At 53.0% G+C, this 26,705-nt stretch overlaps 12 protein-coding genes across 12 annotated transcripts; 8 read left to right on the forward strand and 4 right to left on the reverse strand.

Annotated features, from left to right (window-relative positions):
• The first annotated feature begins 684 nt into the window (after positions 1-684).
• On the forward strand, positions 685-4,496 carry BAUCODRAFT_38353 (uncharacterized protein). Its single transcript, XM_007682196.1, has one exon. The coding sequence runs from the start codon at positions 1,156-1,158 to the stop codon at positions 4,387-4,389; it is 3,234 nt and encodes a 1,077-aa protein (XP_007680386.1). The 5' UTR covers positions 685-1,155; the 3' UTR covers positions 4,390-4,496.
• Positions 4,497-4,498: 2 nt separating this feature from the next.
• BAUCODRAFT_151731 (uncharacterized protein) lies at positions 4,499-5,483 on the reverse strand (the record flags this gene model as incomplete). Its single annotated transcript, XM_007682523.1, has 2 exons — positions 4,499-5,314; positions 5,367-5,483. 2 exons carry the CDS (start codon positions 5,481-5,483, stop codon positions 4,499-4,501), a joined length of 933 nt encoding a protein of 310 aa, XP_007680713.1.
• Positions 5,484-6,004: 521 nt separating this feature from the next.
• BAUCODRAFT_569676 (uncharacterized protein) lies at positions 6,005-10,448 on the forward strand (the record flags this gene model as incomplete). Its single annotated transcript, XM_007682524.1, has 2 exons — positions 6,005-8,181; positions 8,250-10,448. The coding sequence occupies 2 exons, from the start codon at positions 6,005-6,007 to the stop codon at positions 10,174-10,176; spliced, it is 4,104 nt and encodes a 1,367-aa protein (XP_007680714.1). The 3' UTR covers positions 10,177-10,448.
• On the reverse strand, positions 10,449-11,627 carry BAUCODRAFT_285172 (uncharacterized protein). Its single transcript, XM_007682525.1, has one exon. The coding sequence runs from the start codon at positions 11,241-11,243 to the stop codon at positions 10,701-10,703; it is 543 nt and encodes a 180-aa protein (XP_007680715.1). The 5' UTR covers positions 11,244-11,627; the 3' UTR covers positions 10,449-10,700.
• A 384-nt stretch (positions 11,628-12,011) lies between these two features.
• BAUCODRAFT_126310 (uncharacterized protein) lies at positions 12,012-12,670 on the reverse strand (the record flags this gene model as incomplete). Its single annotated transcript, XM_007682526.1, has 3 exons — positions 12,012-12,096; positions 12,149-12,555; positions 12,656-12,670. 3 exons carry the CDS (start codon positions 12,668-12,670, stop codon positions 12,012-12,014), a joined length of 507 nt encoding a protein of 168 aa, XP_007680716.1.
• Positions 12,671-12,930: 260 nt separating this feature from the next.
• BAUCODRAFT_38366 (uncharacterized protein) lies at positions 12,931-14,351 on the forward strand. Its single transcript, XM_007682197.1, has 4 exons — positions 12,931-12,957; positions 13,144-13,328; positions 13,592-13,661; positions 13,718-14,351. Exons 2-4 carry the CDS (start codon positions 13,196-13,198, stop codon positions 13,905-13,907), a joined length of 393 nt encoding a protein of 130 aa, XP_007680387.1. The 5' UTR covers positions 12,931-12,957; positions 13,144-13,195; the 3' UTR covers positions 13,908-14,351.
• A 1,865-nt stretch (positions 14,352-16,216) lies between these two features.
• BAUCODRAFT_27628 (uncharacterized protein) lies at positions 16,217-17,294 on the forward strand (the record flags this gene model as incomplete). Its single annotated transcript, XM_007682114.1, has 3 exons — positions 16,217-16,331; positions 16,388-16,532; positions 16,586-17,294. 3 exons carry the CDS (start codon positions 16,217-16,219, stop codon positions 17,292-17,294), a joined length of 969 nt encoding a protein of 322 aa, XP_007680304.1.
• A 1,671-nt stretch (positions 17,295-18,965) lies between these two features.
• BAUCODRAFT_285440 (glycosyltransferase family 32 protein) lies at positions 18,966-20,143 on the forward strand. The gene is made up of 2 exons (XM_007682527.1): positions 18,966-19,875; positions 19,937-20,143. Exon 1 carries the CDS (start codon positions 19,106-19,108, stop codon positions 19,805-19,807), a length of 702 nt encoding a protein of 233 aa, XP_007680717.1. The 5' UTR covers positions 18,966-19,105; the 3' UTR covers positions 19,808-19,875; positions 19,937-20,143.
• A 1,404-nt stretch (positions 20,144-21,547) lies between these two features.
• On the forward strand, positions 21,548-22,824 carry BAUCODRAFT_569680 (uncharacterized protein; the record flags this gene model as incomplete). The annotated part of the gene is made up of 2 exons (XM_007682528.1): positions 21,548-21,580; positions 21,944-22,824. 2 exons carry the CDS (start codon positions 21,548-21,550, stop codon positions 22,724-22,726), a joined length of 816 nt encoding a protein of 271 aa, XP_007680718.1. The 3' UTR covers positions 22,727-22,824.
• Positions 22,825-23,310: 486 nt separating this feature from the next.
• Positions 23,311-24,086, reverse strand: BAUCODRAFT_126317 (uncharacterized protein; the record flags this gene model as incomplete). Its single annotated transcript, XM_007682529.1, has 4 exons — positions 23,311-23,465; positions 23,522-23,722; positions 23,791-24,004; positions 24,084-24,086. 4 exons carry the CDS (start codon positions 24,084-24,086, stop codon positions 23,311-23,313), a joined length of 573 nt encoding a protein of 190 aa, XP_007680719.1.
• Positions 24,087-24,403: 317 nt separating this feature from the next.
• BAUCODRAFT_38375 (uncharacterized protein) lies at positions 24,404-25,498 on the forward strand. The gene is made up of 3 exons (XM_007682198.1): positions 24,404-24,422; positions 24,479-24,614; positions 24,672-25,498. The coding sequence occupies exons 2-3, from the start codon at positions 24,582-24,584 to the stop codon at positions 25,410-25,412; spliced, it is 774 nt and encodes a 257-aa protein (XP_007680388.1). The 5' UTR covers positions 24,404-24,422; positions 24,479-24,581; the 3' UTR covers positions 25,413-25,498.
• Positions 25,499-26,214: 716 nt separating this feature from the next.
• Positions 26,215-26,634, forward strand: BAUCODRAFT_285533 (uncharacterized protein). Its single transcript, XM_007682530.1, has one exon. It carries the CDS (start codon positions 26,322-26,324, stop codon positions 26,496-26,498), a length of 177 nt encoding a protein of 58 aa, XP_007680720.1. The 5' UTR covers positions 26,215-26,321; the 3' UTR covers positions 26,499-26,634.
• The last annotated feature ends 71 nt before the right edge of the window (positions 26,635-26,705 follow it).

The raw sequence follows: 26,705 nt of genomic DNA on the forward strand, positions 1-26,705 counted from the left end.
TCCGCATCATGAACGGACAAACGAGCTCTCTGACCTACACAATCTGATTCTGAGCTATGTTCACATCCCAGAAGGAAAGTGCATGGAAGGGCTGCTGGTGTTGAAAGCTTTGAGAAAATCATCTTGATACAGCCCGGTATGTTAGATTGCTTCTGGTATCATGCAGCTTTGATCTCGTGAGTTCGAGAGAGAGCCATATGATGAGCTTTCTTGCTTTTGTGTGCTGGCGGAGTGGCTCAGTTTCGTGGAAGGTTTGGGCAGGCGGTCCTGAGGAACATGAAGTGCAATCCGTAGATTCGCCCTTAAGACTACATCATGAACCATTGATTTCATCTCCCTTGCGCTCGACACTTCCTAGAGCGCTGTCGGAATTCTTCTATGCTGTTGCATGTCATAGGTTGAGTAATGATGGCACACACCTTGCGAGTGGAGCTGCAGTGGGAAGAGGTTAGAAGGTACGAGCGCAGTTGCGCGGTTGCCTGCCTCAGGCTCGGCGGACGTTGATTTCCATGGCTGCCCCTTCATATTCACAACATTGGTATGGAACGTGAAAATACCCTGCTAACTTCTCATGGGCCGGGTACGACACCATCGCTATCCTGCACCAATATGGCGCTTCGATGTGGGCCCATGTACGTGGGATGCTTACAGCAACAGGCTTGCTCGATAGCAAGAACAGCATTCCTAGGTAGACATTGTCTACATTCGGGCACATGTCGCTTCTTATTTGCTTACCGCTTACCTCTACAGCCGCGAACTCGAAGTGCATGGCTTCGCTTGCTTCTGATACCCTCATGACACAAGCTCACTGACCCTGTGGAGGACCAAGTAGGCGAAAATCGCGCATGCTCGAAAATCGCTCACCATGGTAGGAAAGGTCTCCTGTAACCAGCTAGGACAACGGCAGTGGTCCAGGCGTGCGTTGAGCATACGACCAATAATATGAGCCATTTTTGAGCGCCTAATGCTCCAAGCATTGGCAATGGCGCTGCATGTGAAGCTCGCGTGTTTCTGCTCTGCCGTACAGGCCTACCTATTCTCATTAATGTACTTTTCATCCTCTCCATTTCTGCTGCCTTCTATCCACTGATTATTCGCTACTGCTTTTCTCCTCGAGAAAACATCCCCCCACCAGCAACGCGCTATTTGGCCATTATGGCTACCTCCATCACTTACGCGTCAGACACGTTTGAGGAGCGAGGGCGTGTCCACCGAACGGCTACTAGCCTGTCTAATCGCCGTCCTCGGTCGAGAGATTCGTCCATTTCGATACACCGAGTGAACAGCACCGTTGATCCTAGCCTCGCATTGCCACCGCAATACCGTACAGTCTCCTATGGGGTGGAAGAAAGGCAGCGAAGAGAGCAAAGCAAGCGGGAAGTCGCTAGCAGCCGCCGCAAGCCGCAAAGTACACCTGCTGAGACTGCGTACGCCAATATCGACTACCATAAACTGTCGGTCAACGACCTCTTCACCCGCCTTGGCAGCTCTTCCAAACAAGGCCTCACAAGCTCCGCAGCTGGACAGCAAGTGAAAACTGTCGGCCAGAACGTGATATCCGCCCCTCCGTCGAAATGGGCTCAGAGAGTCTTTGGCTATTTATACGGTGGATTCGGATCAATTCTGTTCATCGCTGCAGTCCTAGTCTTCGTCGCGTGGAAGCCACTGGGGCAGCCGCCGGCTACGGCAAACTTGGCACTGGCTATTGTCCTTGCCTTCGTCTGGGTCGCGCAAGCGCTCTTCTCCTTCTGGCAAGACTTCTCGAGCTCGAGGGTGATGGCTTCCATCACAGGCCTGCTCCCAGATCAGTGCGTGGTGCTCCGCGATGGTCAAGAGCAGCGCGTAGATGCCCGAGACATTGTTCCGGGAGATGTGCTCCGAATCACCACAGGATCCAAGCTTCCTGCCGACGTTCGCTTCATACAGGCAACTTCGGATGCTCGTTTCGATCGTAGCATCTTGACTGGGGAGGCAGCACCACTGCTGGCGTCGATCGATACGACCGATGACAACTATCTCGAGACTGCTTGCATCGGTATGGCTGGTACACACTGTGTCTCCGGCAACGCTTGGGGTCTTGTAGTGGATACCGGAGACAGGACGGTCTTCGGCTGCATTGCTAAGTTGACGAATACGCCCAAGTCTGGTCTGACACCGCTGCAGAGAGAGATATTGTACTTCGTCGGCATTATCGTCTCGCTCATGCTAGTCATGATCGTGGTTGTTATCATTGTCTGGTCTTCCTGGCTCCGTACCCACCATCCCAACTGGATCAACGTGCCAACTCTGATTGTCGACCTTGTCAGCGTGGCTGTGGCGTTCATTCCCGAGGGGTTGCCGATCGCAGTGACAGCCAGCTTGACAATCTGCGCCAACATAATGAAGAAAAACCGCATTTTATGCAAGTCACTCAAGACCGTCGAGACGCTTGGAGCGGTCAATGTGATCTGCTCTGACAAGACTGGAACACTCACGCGCAATCAGATGAATGTCACGGACTGCCTCATTGGGGCAAAAGCTATCACAGCTGCTGATGCGCTGACGGCGGAGAAGCAAGATGATTGTCTTCAAGAATTAGCAGAGCTCGGTGCACTATGCAATGAGGCCGAGTTCGATGCATCCACACTCAAGCTGTCAATTAATGAGCGAAAGATCAACGGCGACGCTACCGACTCTGCCATCCTCCGTTTCGTAGAAGGCTTGAAAGATGTTGCTTCACTTCGCGCTTCCAACAGGTCGCTTTTCAAGGTGGCCTTCAACAGCAAACACAAGTTCGCTGTCAACGTCATTCAGGCAGACGCCTCGGATGAAGCGGTGTTGTTGATAAAAGGCGCGCCAGACATACTCTTGCCTAGGTGCGGGTCGTACCTAACCAGTGATTGCAATACTGCGGAGCTCACAACAGATGTACGGCGCCAGATTGAGCGGACCAAAGATCTGTGGTCATCTCAAGGACGCCGCGTGCTGCTCCTTGCGCGACGGAAACTTCAGAGCTCGAGGCTTCCATTCGACCCTGCAACACAGCCACGTGAATGCGAGATCTCTATCATGGACTTGGCATCTGCTCAGTTGACCCTTGTTGGCGTCTTGGGCATCGTTGACCCTCCAAGGCCAGAGATCTTAGGTGTAGTCGAGACGCTGCGCGGTGCCGGTATCAGGATCTTCATGGTAACTGGCGACTTCAGGCTTACCGCGCAAGCTGTGGCTGCCGAATGCGGTATCGTTACACAGTCCCCTGCCCAAGTCGTGGACGTGAGGTCTCTTACAACCGATGATCTCGACCAGCAAGCTAGCCTCCTCAATGGGAAAACCGTTGACGCTGGTGGGGACGCCTATAGCGCCGGACGCTCCATCGTCATGAATGGCTCTGAACTTGATGATCTCGATGACGATCAGTGGGACAGACTCTGCGCATTTGATGAGGTGGTCTTCGCTCGCACAACGCCAGACCACAAACTCAAAATCGTCAAAGAGTTGCAATCGAGAGGGCTCACGGTCGGCATGACTGGCGACGGCGTTAATGATGCGCCTTCGCTTAAGGCCGCAGATATTGGCATCGCTATGGGCAGTGGTTCGGACATCGCAATCGAAGCCGCCGATATGGTCTTACTGGACTCGTTCGCTGCAATCGTGGAAGCCGTCCGATACGGACGAGTGGTTTACGACAACCTGAAGAAGACGATTGCTTACCTTCTCCCAGCCGGATCGTTCTCCGAGTTCTGGCCCGTTATCACTAATGTGGTATTTGGCCTCCCCCAGATCCTTTCTTCGTTCAACATGATCATCATCTGTTGCTTTACCGACTGCGCCGCAGCGACCGCACTCGCGTATGAGAAGCCTGAAGCTGATGTCCTGACACGTCCGCCGCGAAACGCCAAGAAGGACCGACTCGTCGACTGGAAACTGATCCTGCAGGCGTACGGCTTCATTGGGGTTGTCGAAACCGTGACCTCCTTTGCGATGAGCTACTGGTATGCTCAGCGGTCTGGCCTCCCATTCTCCGCGCTATGGTTCGGCTTCGGCAGCACCCCTGACGGCATGTCCAGTGACACCATGGTAGAGATCCTAAGTACGGCAAGCTCGATATACTTCGTCAACCTGGTGGTGATGCAATGGTTCAGCATTTTCGCGCTGAGAACGAGGCGGCTATCGGTGCTCAAGCATTCGCTGAACTGGTACATCTTGCCCGCGATCATTTTTGCTCTACTGATTACAATCTTCTTCCTCTATGTACCCACATTCCACGATGTCCTGGGTACGGCTGTGGTGCCGGTGGAGCATTGGTTCTTGCCCATGGGGTTCGGCATGGCGCTGCTGCTAATGGACGAAGGACGTAAGGCGGCTGTAAGACGGTGGCCACAAAGCTTCTTGGCACGCATTGCTTGGTAGAGCAGGGTTGCATGCAAGCATGGACTTCGCGATAGGTAACAGGAGGACGTAAGCCAAGTATCTACTCAACCATCAACATAGAGAATCGCAGCGCCTTCAGCAGCGTGCCTTAAGTTGCGTTGCTCTCCGTTGCCGCCGCACCTCTCCAACTAGCTTTCCGCGTCGCTGATGCACCTTGAAGATGTGCGTGCTCGTATGGGCAGCTCCGTACAAGCGGGATGTGGTTGCAGCGCCAATCCCAAACGCCCGCGTATACCGTTCTGTAGGCGCCGATTCCAGTCACGATGCCAATGCCAGCTCCCGCAATAACGTCGTACCAGTGATGGTATCCATCTATGATGAGTTGACCGCCAATGAGCACGCCGCCTAGTAGCGGTAACAGCGCGACAATGAGCTTCCAATATACGGGCCGGCAGTTGGCCCAAAGCTTCAGTTTCGCGTTGAGATAGAGCGTAGTGAAGAGGCCTGTCGAGAACGCGGCAGCAGTGTGACCTGATGGGAAAGATTGCAGCGCCTCCTTGATCCGCGCTCGGTCGCCCGTACAGATGCTGGCTTCGTAGTACATCCCATCATACCCTGTGCCCAGTTGCGAGCCGCTTATGATCCGTGGGATGTCCGGCTGACAGACGGCCAGAAAGTGAGGACGTAGACCTCCGATTATCCACTTGAGGATGACCTGGAAGACAGCCGCAGTTAGGAGGGCGTAGAGCATGCCGAATATGGCATTGTTGAAGTCCCAAAATGACCGGACTCGGATTTGGAGTAGCAGGAAGACAATGGTTGGAACAGTAAGCGACAGAAGGGCTGAAAGCCAGGTGGGAATATGCGCCTTCTCGTAGGGGTACGCAATCTCAGGGCTGCTAATCGAGCCGTCAAAGGTGTACACCCTGAAGCGTCGGGTTTGCGCAGGCGGGAGGTTAAAGACCTATGCAAATGCTTTAGCGGTTCAAACGGTGAAGTCTGTGACATCGCCCTACGGTCAGCCCAATGGCGCCCATTACGAGATATGTCAATAGGTCTGGCCAGCTGATCTTCAGCCACTGACCAAAGGTTGGTCGCTTGTTGAGTGAGCCATCTCCAGACTGCTCAGTCATTCTGTAATGGTGCTGATACTTGACAAAATGCGGGCAAAAAGAGATGGCTATAAAGATGGACTATGGTAAAGGAGTCGGAACATCGCGCTGGCGTAATGAGCTGGCTGATTGCGTATGCTACTGCCAGTACTCGAACTGTTGCAGGCAGGAGGCACGCCCGGAAACTCTTGTACATGCTGCTTGCTACTTTCTGCAGCTTGCAGTCAGTACCTCAGCGTCGCAAATGCGATCGCGAGTGCTGTGATGCTGCTTCCGCGGGCTAGGCGTGATTACGAGCAGATGTCTAATGGCAGATATATGTAGTCCAAGCAGCACGTAGTAAAACACTTCGGGCAGAATGTCTGCATGGGAAAAGTGGGTCTCGGTCTAACCACTAGGCTCTGTCACATGTTGCGAGCCTCTCCATCTTCAACCGCTGCTTCGCTGGCACACCTGCTGCAGACTATCACGCTATACCGTGCAACACAAGCATAGTACCTTCATGATAGAACCTAGAGAATTGCGCATCCACTCGCCGGCAAATGGGTGACACTAGGCCGGCGAGAAGCCCCGAACCGTCTCCCGCGCCTCCACCTCCACCACCACTAACCCCGCAGAAAGAGAGGAGTCAAAGCGGTATCAGTGCGTATTTGCGGACGTTCTGCCAAACCTTCAACATTGAGCTCCCCATCGATGTCATTGCATCCCCAAGCAAGACCCCGCGTACTGTCACCTATGGCCTTGTCAATAAGATCAAATTGCTATATTTTCGAGATCGAGATGTATTGGATCAGACGGTTGACGAGCTACGCGCTTGCCAACCCACGATCAGAGACACAGATGCAGTTGACAGGCTGAAGGTACTCGACCGTAGACTTGAGCAGGCTGCGCGACTCATAGCAAATACACCACGAAGAAAGCGGTATGCTAATATCGAAACACCTAATGGTTGCCACGTGCGAGCCAACGATGAAGCCCCTCCGTCACCGACACTTGCGGTCAAGCATGCACCACCAGCAGTTACGCACAATGCACCATTCCTAGAGATCCCAGCCGAGCTGGATGATTCGTCCATGACAGCAAACACCTCCTTCATGTCGGAAACGACGGAGACCAGCGCCCCTTCTGAAGCCACTGCAGCTACATCGCTATGGGCAACCCAGGCATCTAATCTGCTGCAATCAAGCTGGGAGCCATCACAGATTGGACGTCTTGATAGCGAAATCCATCGATCCTTTGGCCTTTACGTAGCAAGCGATGTGGCGGAGCCTGCAATCGAGTCAGCTTCTGTACCGTCTCTGCCGAAGCTCCCCACAGAGCATCACCGCGTTGCACGTATATTTGCGGACGGCCTTACTGCCACGGACATCCCACCAAGCCTACACACTGAGCCTATGTGTGTCAAAGCGGAAGCTTACCGTGTAATGTACGCATGTGGCCTTTCTGCAGAGCAGCTTGAGTTTGAGTTGAAAGGCAAGGCCTGTATAAATGCTCTGCACAGTCTAGCAAGACGGTACAACAGACGCTTCAAGGCCGGAAAGGAAACGCATTATCTGCAGCATACCTTAGCTGGTCGATTAGTGTGGACCAGAGGTCAAGAAGGTCGCCTCTTCGACTTAGAACTATATCCTGCGCGCCCGGAGAAGTCACACCCGCTACAACGTAAGTTCGGAGGCCACCGCATTCTGGTGGTCGACTTTCCCGACTTGGACAAGCTACCCAAGTACATCATAGGTCAGAAAGGCAATATCACTGCACGTATCCTGGAGATGCTAAAGAGTGATCATATGCTGCTCGGCCAGAAATGGACTGCATTCTTGAACAAGAAGAGAAAAGTTACTAGTGTGGACCCCAGCTACGACGACTCCAAGAGTTTCCAGATCAGCTTCTTCGCTGTCGAGGGAGCTGGTCTTGACAGTATAAACGTAGTCGAGGCAGCTGGTTGGGCCGTGCCTCTTCGTAACAATGCTGAACAGTATGCAGCCAAAGCGTACTCACGCCTCGATCTTCCGGTGTCGCGTACAGATGCTACCATTGTATTCGCGCCCGATGCGATCGAGCACATCGCAGATATTATGTCTGATGACGTCCCGGATGCTTCAGACTTTAACGATGCAAGTCTCCCGTTTCTGAGATCTGATCAGGTACCTGTCGCGATGACCGACGGGTGCGGTTATATCACGTATGCAGCTGCACGACGAGTCCAGAGTATACTGAATCTGACTTGGCTCCCGTCGGCCTTCCAAGTGCGGATCGCAGGTGCCAAAGGTCTTCTCGTTGTCCGACAAGACATTACGCAAGGCGACATGGCACAGGAGCGTATCGGCCTGACGCAGACTCAACGTAAGCTTCAATATTCTGATTCCGACCTTGACGACCCAGCTAGGAGAACGCTTGACGTTGTCGATTACAGCAAATCTGTCCGCTCCTCCCACATCCCGCCTGGGTTCTTGCCTGTGCTTCGGGACCGTGGTGTTCCTAAAGAAGCGATACTTGACGTAGTAGGAGAGCAAGTAAAGCTGGAGACTTCCGGATTTTTGCAGGCGCTTAAGAGCCGCTCCACACTGCATCGCTGGGTCTTATGCCAGAGAAACGTTGTCGGATTCCGAGCGGCAGCTGGTGGCATTGTACTAACCGCTGGCTTCCCAGCTAATACTATAGAGCGTATCTTGTTCCTACTCGAAAGCTGGTTTGAGCCGGCGCAGTGTCCCTACCTAAGGTTTGTCGTTCCTGGTTCCGAGCACTGGTCTTCCTGAGAAAACTCTCTAGATGCTGATGGCAGGGTAGGAAGCAGGTGCTTGATTTCGCCGGCCATGTCTTCGATGTGAAGGCAAAAGCATGGAAGTTACACCTTGGCTCTTGTACTTCGGTGATGATGATCCCGGATTGGACGCAAACACTTAAGCCCGGTGAAGCGTATCTCAGCTTCTCAAAGCCGATCAAGGATGGAACAAGTGGCCGGGTATGGTCAAGCCTGGCTGGTATGGATATTCTCGTTGCCCGCAATCCCTGCATAAGGAATTCCGATATGCAAAAACTACGTGCAGTTTCATGCGCGGCGCTGGCGGGCATCTTTGATGTGATTGTGTTCTCCACGCAAGGGCCACGCTCGTTAGCGAGCAAACTATCCGGAGGCGATTACGATGGCGATATTGCTTGGGTGTGTTGGGATCCCAGGCTTGTGTTGCCCTTCAAGAATGCGCCTGCGCCTTGGAAGCTTACAGATATCAAGAATTTCGGCATTGTGAAGGACAACACCAAGCTTGGAGAAGTTTTGGCAATCATATCTTCGAACGGCGAAGTCGACGCCTCCCTAACCCTGGACGAGAATGCGGTACGCAGGTGGCTACACCGCGGCATTGCCTCCCGCATGAACAGCTCGCTGCTGGGTACTGTCACTAACCTGCATGCGAAATTGACGTATGGAGGAGACATCAGTTCTGAAGGGGCGACATTACTTGCGGACTTGCATGATCATCTCGTTGATGCAGATAAGCAGGGCTACTCGTACACTTCAGAGGCGTTCGAAGCATGGCGCGGGCGCTATGTTGATATCATCCCGCGTAGCCTACCTGGCGTCGCTCATTGGAGGTTCACGACCAAAACCCACGACGAACCTAGCAAGGCAAAGCCAAATTTCTCCGACATCGTCGACTACGTCTACTTCGGGGTGTTGAAGCCGGAGCTCCACACAGCGATGCATACCGCGGCGAAAGACCTAGGGAGCGGCTTGCCCTGCCCTCTGGACACTGATCTTTGTGCGCTGTACGCAGATGTTGCGTTGTGTGAAGATAAAGTCATTCGTGGAGAGTTGGAAGCGCTCCAGAGTAGCATAAAACTGCTCTATGAACGATGGCAATTGCGTGCGGCTCGACAACGCAACAAAGATACCCCTGACTGGGCAGACTGGGAGGATTTCGTGAGCGAGCTACGCTCCGCATTCATCGCGCTGCAGCCCTGTAATCCCACACACCCAGCAGTTCGCGAGTGGCTTCGCCCGCAAGGCGAAAGCCTTACAATGTGGCTAGCTTTGAAAGCGTCTTCGATCGCCAGACTGTACTGGGAGAAGGGCAATGCTGGATCCTTTGTATTCAGCATTGCTGCCCGCGAACTATGCGAGCTCAAGGCACGAGCGTGCGGTGGCTTAGATGGCAGCCGTACGATTATGAACGAGATCTACCTGTCCATGAAGCCAAGCAAGCACGTGGTAATTGCCACAGCTGCAGAAGAGATGGGTTTCGAAGCTACGCTCGAAGCGGACTATGACGGAGACGACGGCTTCGATGCTCACTCGAGCCTGTTCGACGGTATCTGGGACACGGATGGCATTGTAACACCGGCCGAAGCAACCAATACTGTGCCCTTCCATGAATTCGAGCAACCAACGGGTGACACAGCTGTGCCCGATGCTGATAGAGACGGAGACACTATTGGAATGCAGACGAGAAGGAGGCAAGGACAGACTTCACCCGCAACTCCGCGACAGCAGGTCGCTTCGCCCACCAAGCCATTGCTACGCGCACCCAAGAGACCTATGAAACCCGAGTCTTTAGCGGACGCAGGTGCCAACTTGATAGGTGGAATACGAGAACCCGACGTGGATTTCGACAGAGCTTTACCATCTACGCCAACGGGCTGGATGTTCGAACACGATGGGAGAGCCAAGCGCTCTCGAGGGGACGAGAAGCCTGCGTGGCTGCAGCAGAGTAAGTAAAGTGGTAATAGCTCAGACATGAAGCACGCCTACATGCCCTTAGGCCTGAGCGGCGAGTTTAATGATATCAGGCCATAGTGACGTATCATGATTTCACAGGTCGCACACGCAGCAAGCTCCAACCGGCCAAAAACTTGTTCCGAGCTTCGCCACCCTCTCTACAGGAGTGGCACACAGCGCCCTCGTGGTGTGGGCGGCGGACGTGTGTAATTGTCGACGTAGGTTCGAATTCTCTCCAGCGCATTGTCCTACGCTTACTGTCTTATCGCTTCCTCGGTGCCCCTTATGCCTACAATGGCTCCGGTATAGTGACAAATATGGCTCGGCGTGCTGCACACTGCCTGAAGCCGTCTTTGGAGTCTGGTACTCGTGTGTGTAACGGGGGCGGTTACATTATCTCGGATGCTGTCTCGTCTCCCGACATTCGCCAGTAAAAGCTTCACTGTGCAATCCGCAAACAACATGATGCACCATGGTTGGGGAATCCGAGCCACATAGCGGGTCGTTCGTTGCATGCTGCCCGCTCAATCTTCCTTTTTCTTCTCACCTATCTCCGCGCCCATCTCCTCGAGCATTTCGCTGACGGTCTGCACAATGATGCCGTGATCTTGATCCTGCTTCAGCCCTGACACCACCACGACTGCCACTATACCCTCTACCCCTCGCACCCTCACCGGCCATCCCCCGCCATGTATAGCATAGCTACCCGCGGTACTTCCTAGGCTGAACTTGGCTTGGAACGCAGCTTCATCTCCAGCATATTTATTATGCATATACCAGGTACTGTTGCCCCATCTAAGTACAGTATTACGTTTCCGGCTCACCCACGTGTCATTGTCCGGCGTAGTGCCTGAGTGGGTTACTGCGTGGAAGAGGCAGTGCATGCCGTGAGCCAAGCTGATATCTATCACTGTGGGCTTGGGAAAGGCCAGCAGCTTCGTGCGAAGGGCAGCACCCAGGCTCCAGGCCGTCTGTGCGGTGAAGGCGGGAAAGACAAGAGAGTTGTCAATCAATTCGATGGCGTCGAGCTCGCGGGGCGGAGCTTGTATGGTCAGTTCTGCAGCCATGGTGTTCTCAATAATTGAGAGTTCTTTTGGGGGACCGCGAAATCAAGCGACACTTTTATCTTGCAAGAAGCCATTTGGTGCTGCATAAGTGTCCGTGCGTCGAACTCCTGCTCACGGAGGCACGTCGCGAGACCTCCACGTGCCGGAAAGACGACAAGAGTGTCTTACAACGGACGTGGAGGTTCAGTAGTGGCATAGGGTTTGATGGTCCAAAGTTATGACATAGCATTTTGTGAGGCCTATAGCATGCTATACTGCTGAAATTAATGGCGTTGGAATGTTGGTGATATCCTTAGCGGACGGCAGTGACCTTGAGCACTTTGCAGAAAGTGCTTCCGCAGAAATGGTGCTGTGAGACCTATGGCATACGATTGCAGCAGATAAACTGCATTGAGAAACCCGCCACACCTTCAGCTAGCGGTAATGACCTTGCCTCCTTGCCGAAAACCCTTCTCTGGAACAGGTCATACTGGCAGCGCCCCGGAGATACCACCGCTTCGCAAATTCACGTTGTGAAACCCAAAGTGGCTCTCAAAGGGCGGTCGTGTGAGCTGAAAGTGGAAGTGAGATATGCGTAAAGTGCTTTTGACCACGCTAAGCAACCACAAAGACTCGCTCTTTACGGGTATAAAAGACGGCCACAACCATGGGACGACGGCAACCGCAGATGCTGGCGCTCGGCTGTAACGCTTGTTCGATTCAATAGCACCCGGCTATCGATGCTTCGGTCGCGGATAGCAGAGTACAATCGGCTCTGAAGCGGCATACCTAAACCTTCATTTCTTTTAGGCCGTGCTTCCAGATCGTCACGAATGGTGTAATGCCATCCTCGCGATAGTTGAGCAGTACGACCCTACAGTCAATGTCAGCTTGATGGCGTGTGCGCAGATCCACAGTCGACTCACATTCCATCGGGGTCCATCGACTCGCCGATCAGGAACTCGTAATCCTTGAATTTACCCACAATGTCCTTTGCCTTCGCCTGCGCACCCTTCTCGAATTCTTGGATTGCCGCGTCGCTCTCGCCCCTCTCCTTCATCGCCGCCTTGACCTTCTTCATGTAATCCTTCAGATGCCCTAGATACGCCTTCTTGTCGAAGCTCGTCTCGTTTAAGCGGAAGGAATGGACTACGTCGATCACGGTCTGGGCCTTGTCTTCTGCGCCCTCCTCGGCCTCCTCTGCGGACGGGTTGGCGCCAATGTCGATGTTGTCGGTGCCGAGAGTGATCTTTTTGCAGTCCGCTTCGTATACGACTCCGAGATCTTTAAGGTCGTAGACATCCGAGATGATCTCGTCGTCGGTGATGACATCCTACAAGACGAATGATAATGAGCGTTCGCAAGTCCGTGAGATGGGGTTGCGTTGAAGCAGTGCCGGCGCCGTAGAGCCTGTCTGTGACAGAGCCACGTACCTTGTAGATGATCATGTTGGCGACTGGAGAGGAAGCAAGAGACTAGGCGGGATTGCAAGTGATCTATGAGCGTCGTGAAGGTTCTGATATCGTTGCACGAAGGCGGACACAATTGTCGAGGCGCTGGTGAAGATTTAGCGGGGCAACTTTTTGCTGCCAGTGGACCCTCTCCGACCATCCAGCGCCATGCCAAGAATGATCCGTGCCCACACAAATTCCGCCAGCAAATCCAGCACCACACTGTCTGCTTTGCAACCGACAGCTACCCGTCAACTTATTTCAAGCTCGCCGCCCATACAGAGGTATGTCGCCAATTCCACCACAGATGCTCTTCTGGTAGCCATCGGTCAGCGCTCATTGCTCGTCCGCGGAGCAGTGACACCGCTGTGCCTACGACGACAATGAGCCAAAGAACCCTTTCGACGGCACCGAAGGGCACCCTTTGCGCTCTTGATGGCTTCTAGAGGCTGACCGCAATTGACCAACAGATACCTCTTGCCGCAACCTCTGCGCCTTGAGAATCTCAACACAACCGCCAACATGGTCAAGACATCCGTCCTCAATGATGCCCTGAATGCCATCAACAACGCCGAGAAGCGCGGCAAACGCCAGTGCATGATTAGGCCCAGCTCGAAGGTGATCGTCAAGTTCCTGCAGGTTATGCAGAGGCACGGTACGTCTCATTCCGGCATTCGACTGGTACAGCTCGGCAATGCGCAGCCCCAAGACGCAAGAGGCGGAGTAGGAAGCGCAGCACACCCGGGTTGATAACTAGGCAATGGTCTCTATAATGCTCCCACGACCAACGCCCTTTAAGTGCTCGGCAGATCGAACTCCTCGGCGAGGATCTTACACGTCTTCGGATGCGCATTCGCTTGCTTGGCTGAAGAATGCACGTTTAATCAATTGCAACATTCTGACAGATACTTCACGCAGGCTACATTGGCGAGTTCGAAGAAGTTGACGATCACCGCAACGGAAAGATCGTCGTCCAGCTGAACGGCCGGTGAGTGACAATAAGCTTTTTGCGCCCCTGAACGATAGACTGATAGTCTCCGGCAGTGTCAACAAGACAGGCGTCATCTCGCCGCGCTACAACGTCCAGTTACGGGATCTCGAGAAATGGGTTGTCAAGCTCCTGCCTTCACGTCAGTTCGGCTACATCGTCCTCACCACCTCTGCTGGCATCATGGACCACGAGGAGGCTAGGCGGAAGCACGCAGCCGGGAAGATCATCGGCTTCTTCTATTAGTGCTTCTCATCGCAATTGCCCTACGCCGGAAGATAAGATGGCAGCGTGGCACGCCGCGGCGTGTTGTTGCACGCGCATGGATCAACATAGCGTGGCGCTCAGGTGTAAGCAGGGCCGACCATACGGCCATGACATGACTTGTTAGACGGCACTAGCACCAGTTCGTTCCACCTTGCAACATCGTCTCAAGCCGTTGCGCCCTGACTAGCTTGCCCGCATATAGTTGTTATGTGACCGCGGATGCCTCTGCTCTGACCTGAGAAGTACGTCAGGCGAATGCTATAGCTGTGGTGTAGCGATGTACGTCGAACAACGTTACTAAGTGTTCAGCACTCAAAATGGTTGCTTGCGATTTGTCGGCAGAGTATTCCGGCGCTTCTCTGGTCAGTCGACGAAGTCATTGACTATGTTCCATTGCTATCTAATTCTGGCGCTAAGCAGGCTTATAATCTTTATTTAGTAGTATACATTACTAGATAGGATGTCTATAACTATATATGAAGTAACTAGTATCATAGAAACTTAGTATAAAAGTGTATAAAGTAGTAGATAGCGTACAATTTTTAGAGGGCCCTTTTCCCGGTTTAGTAAGCCTAGTATTTCCGGCTGTCTAAAGTTTATATCTCAAATATGGATCTATATGAAGTCCTGTTAATGTCGGTTATTAAACAGCATAGTATATAACTTGAATTTACATATAATCTCGAATTTTAAAACCATTTAGTTTCAAATCCATAGTTCGACAAGAATCATACATCAAGAGAGATATGTGTGGTAAGGGCAGGGTAAAGCGGCCGGCGCTATTCACTACTTTTGCACACCCCTGTGATAGGTGTAGCTTGTGATCGGAGATATGCCCCGCACTTTGGAAACCGTGTCGAGCTCATGGCGTATTTTGCTTTTCCCCTTGTGCGATCCTTCTTGCCTTGCGGTCCGCACCGCTTTCCGGAGAGAGAATATTGACACAAGCAGACGCTTATGATGTTCTGCGACAATCACGATTGGACAATCGCCAAGGTCATGCGGGGACAGGAAGAGCTCACGAAGACGCAACGATGCCCGTCGTATCACGTGGCTGTGACTTGTAGTAAGGCGGTATCTGGCTGACCGAGTAGTGATACAGATGCCGTGTACTCTGCGAAAGGCCGAGTGCTGTAGCAACGGACCAGGATCGAAGGCGCAGGGTTGATCGTCTCGGCGGCCCCACAGACAGAGATAGGACGACAATGAGACCGGTGAGCCTTTCGACCAATAATCATTCCTCGGAATTGCCTTTTATGAGCTGAAAGCCTGACATGCCGTCAAGGAAGGCTCGCGGATGCAAGAGGAATTGGTGGCCCATCTTGCATATTAGTCTTTTAGGCGCCCAGCTGGAGGGGTCCATGTCTGGTAGTGTCGACACTGTTGAGATAAGATGTGCGTTCGTGCGCGTGCGCATCGTGCACGCGGAAGAACGACACCGGCTGCCTCGATTAATCCTTTTCTCAATGATGAGATTGATCAAAACCATGCTGGCTACGCCATCAACCCGAGCACCGCCCGTTCCCTGCACTACGGCGGTCTGTGATAATTTGCCGTTATCGATCTTGACATGCAACACAAGACCAAAATTGGAAGGTTAATCTGCGACTGCCGTGCCCTTCCAGCACGTGTAGTGAGCTAGTCGCGGCGTGTGGATCCTGCAGACCAGGTCAGGTCGTAGTTGGACAGCATTCGCGCCTCCAACACGCTGCTCAGCCGCGTTCAACGACCGCTTGGGCTTACGCTCTCTTCTCGCGTTGACATTGGATACTTCCATCATGCACGAACGACCACTCGAGAGAGAATACGTGCAATGCCGAACAGACTTTGCTCGAGTTGCTTTAGCAGTAGGACGAGAACGCGCAAAAAAGGGTGTAAACCTCCGCCTTTCGCGAGAAAGTAAATGTCAAATGCAGCTTCAGCACTCACAAAATACAGTACCATCATTGGGTATGCAAGCGAGTGGCGCGACGCTGCTTGGTTAACACCCACTAACATCAGGCACGGTTTGCGGCCCCCAACAGGGCGTACGGCCGTGCATACACCAATCTTTAGCTACAGACGGGTGAATTGTTGCCGGATTGGCCGTTGTACTGACTAGGGTTTGTTAATGATCAGCAGGCAGCGTGAGTCTAGGTTGTCTAAGAGCCGTGCTCAGACGCTTCAGAAGCCGCCGTGGGGGAGATGCTCCTGGCTGTGTATGTAGGGGACAGAGCCAGCTGTGACATTGTCTTTCCAGCATTCCTGCGTAGCACACTTGGGTCGAACGAGTTGACATTCCGTCCAAAATGGCTCAACTGAGCACAAGCACAAGTACAACGACCGTCGTTCAACCTGTCACCTCCGGTCCCCCTATCAATGATCTGCAGTTCCAGGGATACTATTACGACTCCTCATCCTCATGTGAGTTACAGTCTGTTAGATTCAGTGCACGTAGCTCATCACTGAATCACTTGTAGGGGAAGCGATCAGGTGCCCTACATCCCAGAGTCTCACCTCAACAGCCAACTTCGCTCAATGCTGCAGTTATGGCGCGACCACATGCACTACGATGTGGACGTCCTGCAACGGAAATACGGCGGTTGGCGTTAGTTCAGCCGTTTGGTGAGTCGATTAACGGCAGCAGTGCCGATACTGAAACACTGACTTAACAACAGCACTTATTGCGGTACCATGTCCATTTACGAACGATACCCAGCAGCAGGCCAGGTCCCTTTTACCGAGATCGTCTGTGGCAACTACTGGCTGGCATCCACCGTCTATCGCAATATAGTAACATCCTCCACGAGTATGGTTAACCACATCACTTGCAGGCCTTCAGTGCTAATATGCGCAGCGATATCTGTTGCCACTCTAACGAGTACACTTACTTCGACAAGTGTATCTTCCACCGTGAAAAGCAGCATAGCGTCCAGCTCAACGCCAACAGCATCCAGCTCAACGCCAACAGCGTCCAGCTCAACGCCAACAGCGTCCAGCTCAGCGTCAACAGCGTCCAGTTTAACGCCAACAGCTGTTGATTCTCCATCCTCAACCCAATCGTCCAGCGCCACGCCAACTCCTTTATCTTCTCCAGCCTCAAAGGCGTGGATCGCAGGTGCTGTAGCAGGTCCGGTTGTTGCAATCGCTCTCGTTGGACTCGCAGTATGGCTCTTCCGCTCTCGAAAAGGACGACGTACGAGCAGCAACGCGAACACGGCAACAACGATGCCTCAGCATCCCTACTATGGCGGTACTTCTGGGCCTCAGAGCCCTGGAATGGTAAAGCAACCGCCGGAATACTACCAACACCAACCGCAAAGCTATTTTCAACCGCATGAGATGTCTTCTGTTCCCCCTACGCACGAGCTGCCGGCAGGACAATAATGCGAAGAGTAGCAGGAGATGCACTTTGAAGCTTAGCAGGTGATTTAGCTTGTTCATTGGAGTACAGATAACCACGTTTGCAATATGTTCGAGCCACAAACAAAGTGTGTTCCATACCTTGAACTACCTCAACTTGACCTGTATTGCAGTATGAGCACGGACTCCATCTTGATGTACGATCAATCGTGGCTACGTCCGAAGGGAAGTGACGCAGCCGTACTTGTGCTTGAAGGTTTGACTAGGGCCTGCCCAGCACGAGGACTCGATATACAAAGACTATTGTCGCATCTTTTCCAGACGAAGTTCCACCCGAGCAGCTCTGTTAGTGCTTTAGAACGTACACATGCACTGTGTGTTTCACATACAAACTTCCAGAATTCCAGCCCCTATGTGGAGATTTCCAGGATGAGGCACGCGGCGAGCGCTCGAACTTGAGTCTCCACAGAACGGATCGTGCTTTTCATGGAACACATTAGCGCCGCACGGCTGAACAAATGGTCGGAGCAATATGATCAGTGCGCGCCTCGTTCTGCTGCCAAGTCGCGTTAACAACCCAGTGAGCATCAGCTTTAGTTTCCGGTGAAGGCCTGCTAGGAGAGTGACGCTGTGCTATCAGTCTGCCTTCCAGCGGTGGGTAGGGGTATACACAGGGAAAAGACGCTATGCCGAGTCGGCACCCGCCCAATACAGGACCGCGTGCATACAATTGTTTGCTCGACCAGGCGCTCTCCCTCTCTCCATCGCTTTACGTTGGTATATGGCAGTGATCCTGCTCGACCTCATCTGCCATCAACCGCCTGCCGTGTTTGTGCAGCGGACCACTCACGTCTCATCAAGCTATTACTAGCGTCTGAGCGGCCCTCGTTTCAGAGGCGCTCGACGGGAAGCAGGTAACCAGTGAGCTAGGCAAGCCACACTAACCCAGTACGGCACAGTGTGCATCGAACTGCCACGGGCTACATCCCACCCCTTCCGCTAGCAGCGCGTAGACGTTGGGGCCAAAGTATCGCCGCTACATGTGATTGAAGGCTGAGCATTTGCAGGTCGGCGGCGCTTCCTGCCGCCACCTGCCGCTGAGAATAGAGTCCGCAGCCTTACGACACGGCTCCAGCGGTCAAAATCGAATTCTAAGATGCCTCTTCATACCTGTCAGCGTGCGCATATAGCAACACGCTACCCTACTTATTCCTTGCCAGCTGTTCGCGCTCCCGAGCATATCGCAGACCGAGGACGCTGGCAATGAGCACATGGATTCGTAGCACTACACGACAGACTCGGCGGGACTAGGCGCAGCATTTGCTTGAGGTAAAAGGAGTGACGGCAATATCTTTTCAGCGAGCCACGATCTTGCAACGCCTCCGCATCCTTCAGGCCGCTGTCTGATATTCTGCTGTGTTCCTCTTTGCGCACACTGCTAGACACTGTACGTATCATTTTCGAACCAGACCCGATATCCAATCTTGACCTCACTGCGGAAGCAGGAAAGGCTTATGTCGAAGCTCAGGATCTCGGTGCTAGTCAGCATCGCCATTGGACTTGTGGGCTTTTTTACCCTGCTGCAATATTTGCAACCTATACAATCTGTGCGCCATATAAGCGGACTGTTTGGTGACGACCACTGTGCATCCTTGGTGCCTCAAATATCCAACCTCACGGAGCAAGAATCCTTTCGCAGCTTGAAAGTACCCGGCGAAGTGGATGGTTTCACGCCGCACATATGGCAAACCACCGGGCCGCGGCCTATCACGACGGCGGAGGGAAACGACATAGCTTCATGGCGAGCAAAACACCCCTTCTTCTCCTTCACATTGATGACGGACGAGCAAGGAGACAGCTTCGTGCGTGAACATTATTCGCACAGGCCCGACATTGTGGACCTTTTCCTGCGGCTCCCAATCCCAATTGTCAAAGCCGACCTATTCCGCTACCTAGTGCTTGTCGCAAAGGGCGGCATCTATGCCGACATCGACGTCTCTTGCGAGCAGCCCATATCAACATGGGTGCCGCAAGAACTCGTCGGATCAACCAGCCTGATCATCGGACTCGAGTTTGACTTCGAATTCCGGGGCGAAGGTGTCGAAGTGGCATCTCAATTTACGAATTGGGTCATTGCCTCGAAGCCTGGAAACAAACATCTCAGTCGTGTCATCGACAATGCCGTTGCGATAATATACGACACAGCGAAAAAACACAATGTTGACCTTGAACAATTAAACCTCTGGATGTTTAAAGATGTAGTGAACATCGCTGGCCCGAAGACGATGACCATCGGTATCCTGGAGTCACTCAGTGAAGACCTGAAGCGACTCGTCGACGATCGTATGATTTCCAGTACCAAGGAGCCGCGTCTCGTTGGCGATGTGCTGATCATGCCCAACAACGCCTTCGCAGCCATGCAAGCCGGATTTCCAACAGATCGAGGTCCCGTGCTTGTTACACACCACTACGCGGGAACTTGGAAGGAGTCAGCAGATGCAGCAAAAGCCGAGAAGCAGAAGATGGAAGGGCAGTAATGGAGAATAACATACCAGCTTAGCGATGAGACTAGCTCGGCAGAAAGCACGTATGCACATGTAGCATTGTAAGACATCTGAAAATTCTCAAGTGCGAATCCAAGAGGCTGACTTTTCGGTCCAAGCTAGCTTACATCAGTAAGTCAACGCTCCTGTAGCTCGATTCTACGCTAGAATCCAGTCAATATGCATCTACATGGTTGGTGTCGGTGCCAATGTGAAGAGCAAGTGAGTGGACCTACGGTTGGGTGTCGTGGTAATGAGCAAGGCGAATATTATGCATCGCGGCGTGCACGAGTGGGTTATTGGGAAGCTGGAGAGGGGGCGCGTTTTGGCGGATGGGGATGTTGCAGTGCCTGCCATTGCATCTCATAACCCCATAGGATAACGGAGGGAGGCTGATCGCGAAAGTGAAAGAGGGAGTTTGCGGACTTTGCACAAACATGTCAACTACAGACTCGCGACATCGATGCGGCAAGTCGTTTGCCCTGGCCCGTCAAAACGGATGCCAAGCTTTGAAAAAGACGGCAGACCGTTTGCTTGAGCAACGGCGAATCGTTTCAGGTTCCTGTGGCCGGATACGTGCAGTACACTTGAGGTATGTTACTCAATGATTTTCTTCGCCTATACATCTCATCGTCAGCGAAGGCGTAACCTGCGAGGTTCATGTTGTGCGCGTCGGCGAGGAAGTGGTGTTCGCGCATTCGAAGTTAGGTTTGGACCCGCAACGGGCATCGAGGTGTCGCAGACTCATGCATTCAGGCACGAGAAGATGTGTACAACATGCCCACGGCGCGCCAATGTTTGCCCGGCGCCGAACCCAGCGTTAGACGGCGAAGGCAGAAAGGGGCCACCAAGGATTGATGTTCGAAGTCTTTCAATAGTACCATAGCATTGCTCATCAATCCAACCACACCTTGTGGTGGTGCAGCTGGCCTAGCCTTTGACTGTATCCTGCTTAATCCCCTTCCGGCCCTTTGAACTCACAGCCCGAGACTCAGGACGGAGCACATCGCGGTCAAGTGGTAGATGCTGCGGGTGATCGATCATACCACAGGCACAGTATCGGTATAGGCGTAGCGTCTAGGAGCAAAATGGACTGTCGCTACGAGGTGCCGCGAGGTCTTATAGCATCCCGCGGAGCCCCATGGCGTGTCGACCGCATCCGGCCATAAACTAATCTGCTGCGCCGTCGGCGCCTTTACCGAATATATTCTGCATAATTTATTGCTTTTTATTTCATAGACTCTTTTGCTTCGTTCCTATATCTGTTTTGTACTCCAGAACTCTGTACTATATATATTTTATATCACTTTATACTCTAGATACTCTGTTATGCTTTTGTCATTATAACAATAACGATTATTATCATCATTATTATTATTATTACTATTATTATTATTGCAGTTACTTCTAAACAATGTCCTTAAAATTATCTAGATCATTATAGAAGGGAACTAGCTACTTATAAATATAACATACTATATTGTAGGGTAAGTATACTACTTGATGTCAAATAAGATAGGCTTCGCAGGTTCCAGCCACTAGAGGTTTGGCCGTATGACTTGAATGAACCGCCGGATTCTGCAGCTATATGCTTTGAGATTGCTACTACAACCGGCACAAGAATCTGCCTCGCTACCGACCTCCTCCGGCCAACCGAGGTGATCCTTGGACATAAATTTCGCAGCTCAACGCGAATTTGCTCGAGCATTGGACACCAAAGCAACTACAGACGACATGCTCGAAGTTATCTACGTAGTCAGACATGGCGTAAGTATCACTGTTCTCCCTTCGTTTCGTCCTCTTTGAGATGGGGTCTGCGACACAGAGTATAGATCGAGGGCTTTAGTCAGTGCATCTCTTGCTTCTTATGGTGCGCGGTCCAGATCCTACCGCTTGTCGGAGTTAAGGGCTGGTCTTTGATTCCACTTATTGCTTCTCGTTGTTCGTCGCTTGTGGGCCTCATTCAAACGCTATCGCGACATTGAAGGGAGTCCGGCGCGAGGGCTTTCGCTATTTCATGGGCTCAGTTGTTCTTGAGATGGTCAAGCGTACGCAGCCGCCGTCTGCGTCCCAACACGCAATGACGGGAATGGCTAAGAAATATCTTTCTGACATGCTCACTTTCCGCAGTACCGCTCCAACTGGGTAGTCGACCCGCAGACAGGCGAATACAGCTCCAATGTTCGGACGCCCACCGGAATACCTTCAGATCCAGCACTGGCATCTTACGGTGTTTTGCAAGCTCAACAACTAGCCGACCACCTCCTCCAAGTCGAGCCTCCCGTGGACCTTGTCTACAGCAGCCCTTTCTACCGTTGCATCCAGACTCTGGCCCCTTTCACCGATGCCCTTGCCCAACGCAAAGGCACGGACAAAGTCCGGGTGCATATTGAGCCTGGCCTGGGTGAGTTTTACGGACTTGCGCGCTTCGATCATCCTTCTCCCGCTACTATCGAGGTTCTGAACACGCATTTCCCGCATCTATATGCCGAGAAGGACCCCGTCATCGTGCCTTCGACAAAAGGCGAAAGCATACCCCAACTTCACGACCGTATAGCGTACTGCCTTCATCATCTCGTTAAACGCATGGACACCGACCCTAATGGACCGAAAGCGCTGCTGATTTGCACGCATGCAGCGGCTATGATCGCGATTGGGCGAGCGCTGACTGGACGTATGCCCAAAGAAGAGAGCGAGGAGGACTTCAAATGCTTCACGTGCTCTTTCAGTAAGTTCACGCGTAGGCAGACCGAAGCGCAGGTGGCCCCTCATGTGGCTCCGTGGGAGCCAGAGCAAGCGGATTCGGTACCCGATGTAGCGTGGCGGGAAGGAAAGGGAGTCGCGGGCGGTTGGAGCTGCGAAATCAATGGCGACTGCTCGTTTCTCCAGGGTGGCGAAGAGCGCGGCTGGTAAGCTACCTTTTCCCTCCTCTAACCTGTCTTTTCTGCCTCACTTTCCGAAACGGTCGCGTTAGGACGCACTTACGAGGTTCTCACCGCATTAGGACCTTCAAGATTGAACTCGAGACTATTGCGCAGCAGCAGCAGGCTCCTAATGCCACCGCACCCAATATGCCCATGTCGCTGGCATGCCCCACCACGATGAGATATTAGCAAGACATCGAATCGTGCATTCTAGCGCACTTGCTTACAGTCGCGACATTGCAGGCACTTCTCCGGCGACGAATCGTTCCTGCGCGATCCGAATGCCTACAACGACTCCGCGAATGCTGGTGTGCAGTTAGCTGCTGCAAGCGAAGCAAACGGCACGGGAAAGGGCAAGTTATAGCATAGTGCGACAGCATTCGCAGCGCAAATGGAGGATTGTAGAGCGTGGGAGGCTGCATTGAGTACTGTAGTTACATAGAAGTGACGGAGCAGTCAGCAATGATGCACTCCCCAAGAATCGCGCACTCGAACTCATTGCCAGTCGCTCGTTAACACCTGGCGCCCAGATTGTGCGCCGGTGATGCTTCGGTAGTCTTTACATGACCACATCTATGCCTCTCCGCTCTGAGTAATCTGCCTCATTCTTTTGCCGCGCTGGCGCGACGAGAGATGCTGGCCTTGCTCGCGGTGGACAACCTGCGGCGCCTTCTGCACAACCTCCTCACCCTCAGTCAGGATCATCTCAATGTGACATGGGTTAGACACTAGCAATGTGATCAGTACGAGCATAGTGGCAGTTGATCTGCGGCATAGCGCTTACTGTATGGATTGATGCGACCGTGCGCACGGTACGTCCGTCTCCGCTGCTTCGGTGCCTGGTTGACTTGGATATGCTTGACAATCAGGTTGCTCGTGTCGAGACCCTTGGTATCGGCGTTCGCCTCCGCGTTCTTGAGCAGCGAAAGGAGGAACTCGGCAGACTTGACCGGCCAACGTGCCTTGCTGACGCCGAACTGCTTGCCTTTACCACCGTATCAGTATCAAACTGTATGCATCCTCGCACGTGGCATGCCTTGATGGGCTACGTACCTTGCGCAGTACGGCCAGTGCTCCCAGCATATCTCCTCATCGGGATCGCTTCCGCATGGTTCTTGACATTCTCGAGGTATTGCACGGCGCGCGTGTATTTCCAGCCATTGATGGCTTGCGCAGTCTCGCGGGTATTCTTGAAAGAGACACGGAGGTAGGAGCCGCGAGCGCGGGCGGATTTGGCGGGCTCGATGTGTGTTGCTGCGTAGCGAACCTGCAAGGATGAACAGTCAGTGACAGTTCGACATGGTGTAGCTGGTAGGTACACCACTCGATCACGCATCTACACATACCATATTGCCGGTTGTTGACTGTCGATGCGCGCAATGCTACAACTCTCGCTCAATCTTTTCCAACGCCTGCAGTTGTGTGGAGCGGAATAAGTGACTCTTGGCAAGTGCGGCAGCGTTCGGCTGTCCCCGCCGAATCCCTGCAACAAGCTCAGAAGCCCAAAATTTCCAAACACTCAGTAGTCGGAGAGGCTTGCATGCGATCACAACACGACAGCCTATAACCCTGCGAAAGTGAAGCAGGATGGCCTTCACACCGAGAGGAGGCCGTGGCGGAGACAGAGGCGGTAGAGGTGGCATGAGGGGTGGCAGAGGCGGCGGACGCGGAGGTGGAGGTGGAAGAGGTAGGCACACGAGCAGTCGCATTATGCCGCTCTTGGTTGGTGCTAACAGCAAACAGGGGGTTTCGGTGACAGAGGACGAGGAGGTCCTAGGGGTGGCCGAGGAGCTCCGCGTGGCTCCAGCAGAGGCGGCGCACGTGGCGGACGCGGCAGAGGTGGTATGGGCGCAAAGGGCGGCCAGAGAGTGGTCATTGTACGTTGTGACATTAGCGACAGAATTGGCAAGAGCATTAATTGACCGCTCCATCAGGAACCCCACAGACATCCAGGCGTTTTCGTAGCGCGCGGCAAGGAAGATCTTCTGGTAACGAAGAACCTCACTCCAGGTGAAGCAGTCTATGGCGAGAAGCGCATCAGCGTCGAGACACCAACAGCAGTCTCTGGCGACGGTGCAGTCAACGGCGATACCGCACCGGTCGCCACCAAGACCGAGTACCGTGTCTGGAATCCCTTCCGCTCCAAGCTCGCAGCCGGCATCCTCGGTGGTCTTGAAGACATTCACATGAAACCCGGCAGCAAAGTCCTATACCTAGGTGCTGCGTCTGGAACCTCGGTATCGCATGTTGCGGACATTGTCGGACCTACAGGTACTGTCTTTGCCGTGGAGTTCTCGCACCGCTCTGGACGAGACCTCATCAACATGGCTACGCATCGCACCAACGTCATACCCATCATCGAAGACGCACGGCACCCGCTCAAGTACCGCATGCTCGTCAGCATGGTCGACTGCATCTTCGCTGACGTCGCACAGCCGGATCAGGCGCGCATTGTGGGGCTTAATGCGCATCAGTTTCTCAAAGTCGGTGGTGGCGTGGTTGTGTCGATCAAGGCAAACTGCATTGACTCGACTGCCGCCCCCGAAGCTGTGTTTGCAAGAGAAGTGGTCAAGCTACGCGAGGAGAGGATCAAGCCGAAAGAGCAGTTGACGCTAGAGCCATTTGAGAGAGACCATGCTATGGTTGTGGGTGTGTATCAGCGCAGCAGCTCATGAAGTCATGGTTTGGCGGTTGCAGATGTATGATGTAGCACGAGGCGTTGTTGGCGCAAGGGCGTCCGGCAGAGGATCCTTTCCTAACTTCACAAATTAGTTGCAACAGCGCAAGGGGAGAATATTTAGCTTCGCAGTTACCTGTGATTGCGGAAGCGGTAATAAGTTCGAATCTATTTTCGATCTTGTCTTGTCTGATTTCCTCCTTGTTCTTTCGGTTCGTTTGGCCGTCTCGTCTGGTGTAAAAAGCTCAATAAGAACCGCACGAAAGATCACAATCCGTCTCGTCTGGCAATGGCGCTGCCAATTGATAATATCCCTCCGAACAACCCCTCGGCCATGGCAGGCCCTGTGCTGAGGGTCAGTAACTTCGAACCGCAACTTGGAAGCGCTACACTTTGCGTGACGATTACTGGCTATGCAGCATGACCAACTCGTAGCGAAAGGCAGGAGTTGGATATGGAGGAGACGAGCACTCCGAAACAGGCGCCGTGATCGCATCCCACAAGCGCGTCGACACAACTGTAGCTGCACCGGAAGCCAGCACATGGCCACTGTTACATGCCCGACTACGCTTATCCATCGAGCATGCGCATCGAGCAGCTCGAACTGCGGCTTTAAAAGACTTGCCAGCAGATCCACCAAGACGCTGCCCTTCTCCCACTGCACAGCAGCACCTTCATCGTGGACTCTACCCATGTTCTTCGTCGGTTTCTCAGACTGCTCGCACCCACACAACCCGGCGCGATCCGGTGTATCATTCTCCAAGAACCCAACAATATGGGCCTTGCCGTTGCCGGACTTCTTGAGAGGCCGCTCACAAATCTGAAAGAACTTTTCCTACCTTTCAAGCTTCGTGCTCAAGGCTCACTGCTTTGGACTCACATCAGGAGTAAGGGCTACTAGCAAGGCATGGGTGTGCGTGCAGAACAGCTTAAAACATTCCACGACCTTGCCAGAGACACCGCTGTGGCAGTGTTTGTCACCCTTGCCGGTCGACCGATGAGTTTCCACGATGCTTGCAAACGCGAGACTTATGAGTGGGAGGATAGTATAGAACAAGCCTTAGTGGCTCCGTTGGAGTCTTGAAGTAATGTCTAAGCATTTGGTGAGCTGAGCTCGAAAGAGGAAGTATATGTCGTCACAAGTGCTTTTGGGAAGGAAGCTACGAAGCTCATACCGGAGACTCCTCCTGGTCACGGGCCAGTGTCTTGCAAACGAGCGCCGGGAGAAGTCTTTGCGGTACATTTGCAGTTAAGGTGGACCAGTGTGTCAACGTGGGATTGCGTTTTCGCT

The sequence above is a fragment of the Baudoinia panamericana genome, assembly GCF_000338955.1.
Source record: "Baudoinia panamericana UAMH 10762 unplaced genomic scaffold BAUCOscaffold_13, whole genome shotgun sequence".
Classification (NCBI taxonomy): Eukaryota; Fungi; Ascomycota; class Dothideomycetes; order Mycosphaerellales; family Teratosphaeriaceae; genus Baudoinia; species Baudoinia panamericana.

What these genes read in the sequence shown, in the direction of transcription:
- BAUCODRAFT_38353 (XM_007682196.1), top strand. Translation starts at nt 1,156, where the DNA reads ATGGCTACCTCCATCACTTACGCGTCAGACACGTTTGAGGAGCGAGGG.
- BAUCODRAFT_285172 (XM_007682525.1), bottom strand. Translation starts at nt 11,243, where the DNA reads ATGGCTGCAGAACTGACCATACAAGCTCCGCCCCGCGAGCTCGACGCC.
- BAUCODRAFT_38366 (XM_007682197.1), top strand. Translation starts at nt 13,196, where the DNA reads ATGGTCAAGACATCCGTCCTCAATGATGCCCTGAATGCCATCAACAAC. An exon ending in GCAGGTTATGCAGAGGCACG is followed by an intron (nt 13,329 to 13,591) that starts GTACGTCTCATT and finishes TACTTCACGCAG; the next exon opens with GCTACATTGGCGAGTTCGAA. An exon ending in GTCGTCCAGCTGAACGGCCG is followed by an intron (nt 13,662 to 13,717) that starts GTGAGTGACAAT and finishes AGTCTCCGGCAG; the next exon opens with TGTCAACAAGACAGGCGTCA.
- BAUCODRAFT_285440 (XM_007682527.1), top strand. Translation starts at nt 19,106, where the DNA reads ATGACGGACGAGCAAGGAGACAGCTTCGTGCGTGAACATTATTCGCAC.
- BAUCODRAFT_38375 (XM_007682198.1), top strand. Translation starts at nt 24,582, where the DNA reads ATGGGCGCAAAGGGCGGCCAGAGAGTGGTCATT. An exon ending in GCGGCCAGAGAGTGGTCATT is followed by an intron (nt 24,615 to 24,671) that starts GTACGTTGTGAC and finishes CCGCTCCATCAG; the next exon opens with GAACCCCACAGACATCCAGG.
- BAUCODRAFT_285533 (XM_007682530.1), top strand. Translation starts at nt 26,322, where the DNA reads ATGGGTGTGCGTGCAGAACAGCTTAAAACATTCCACGACCTTGCCAGA.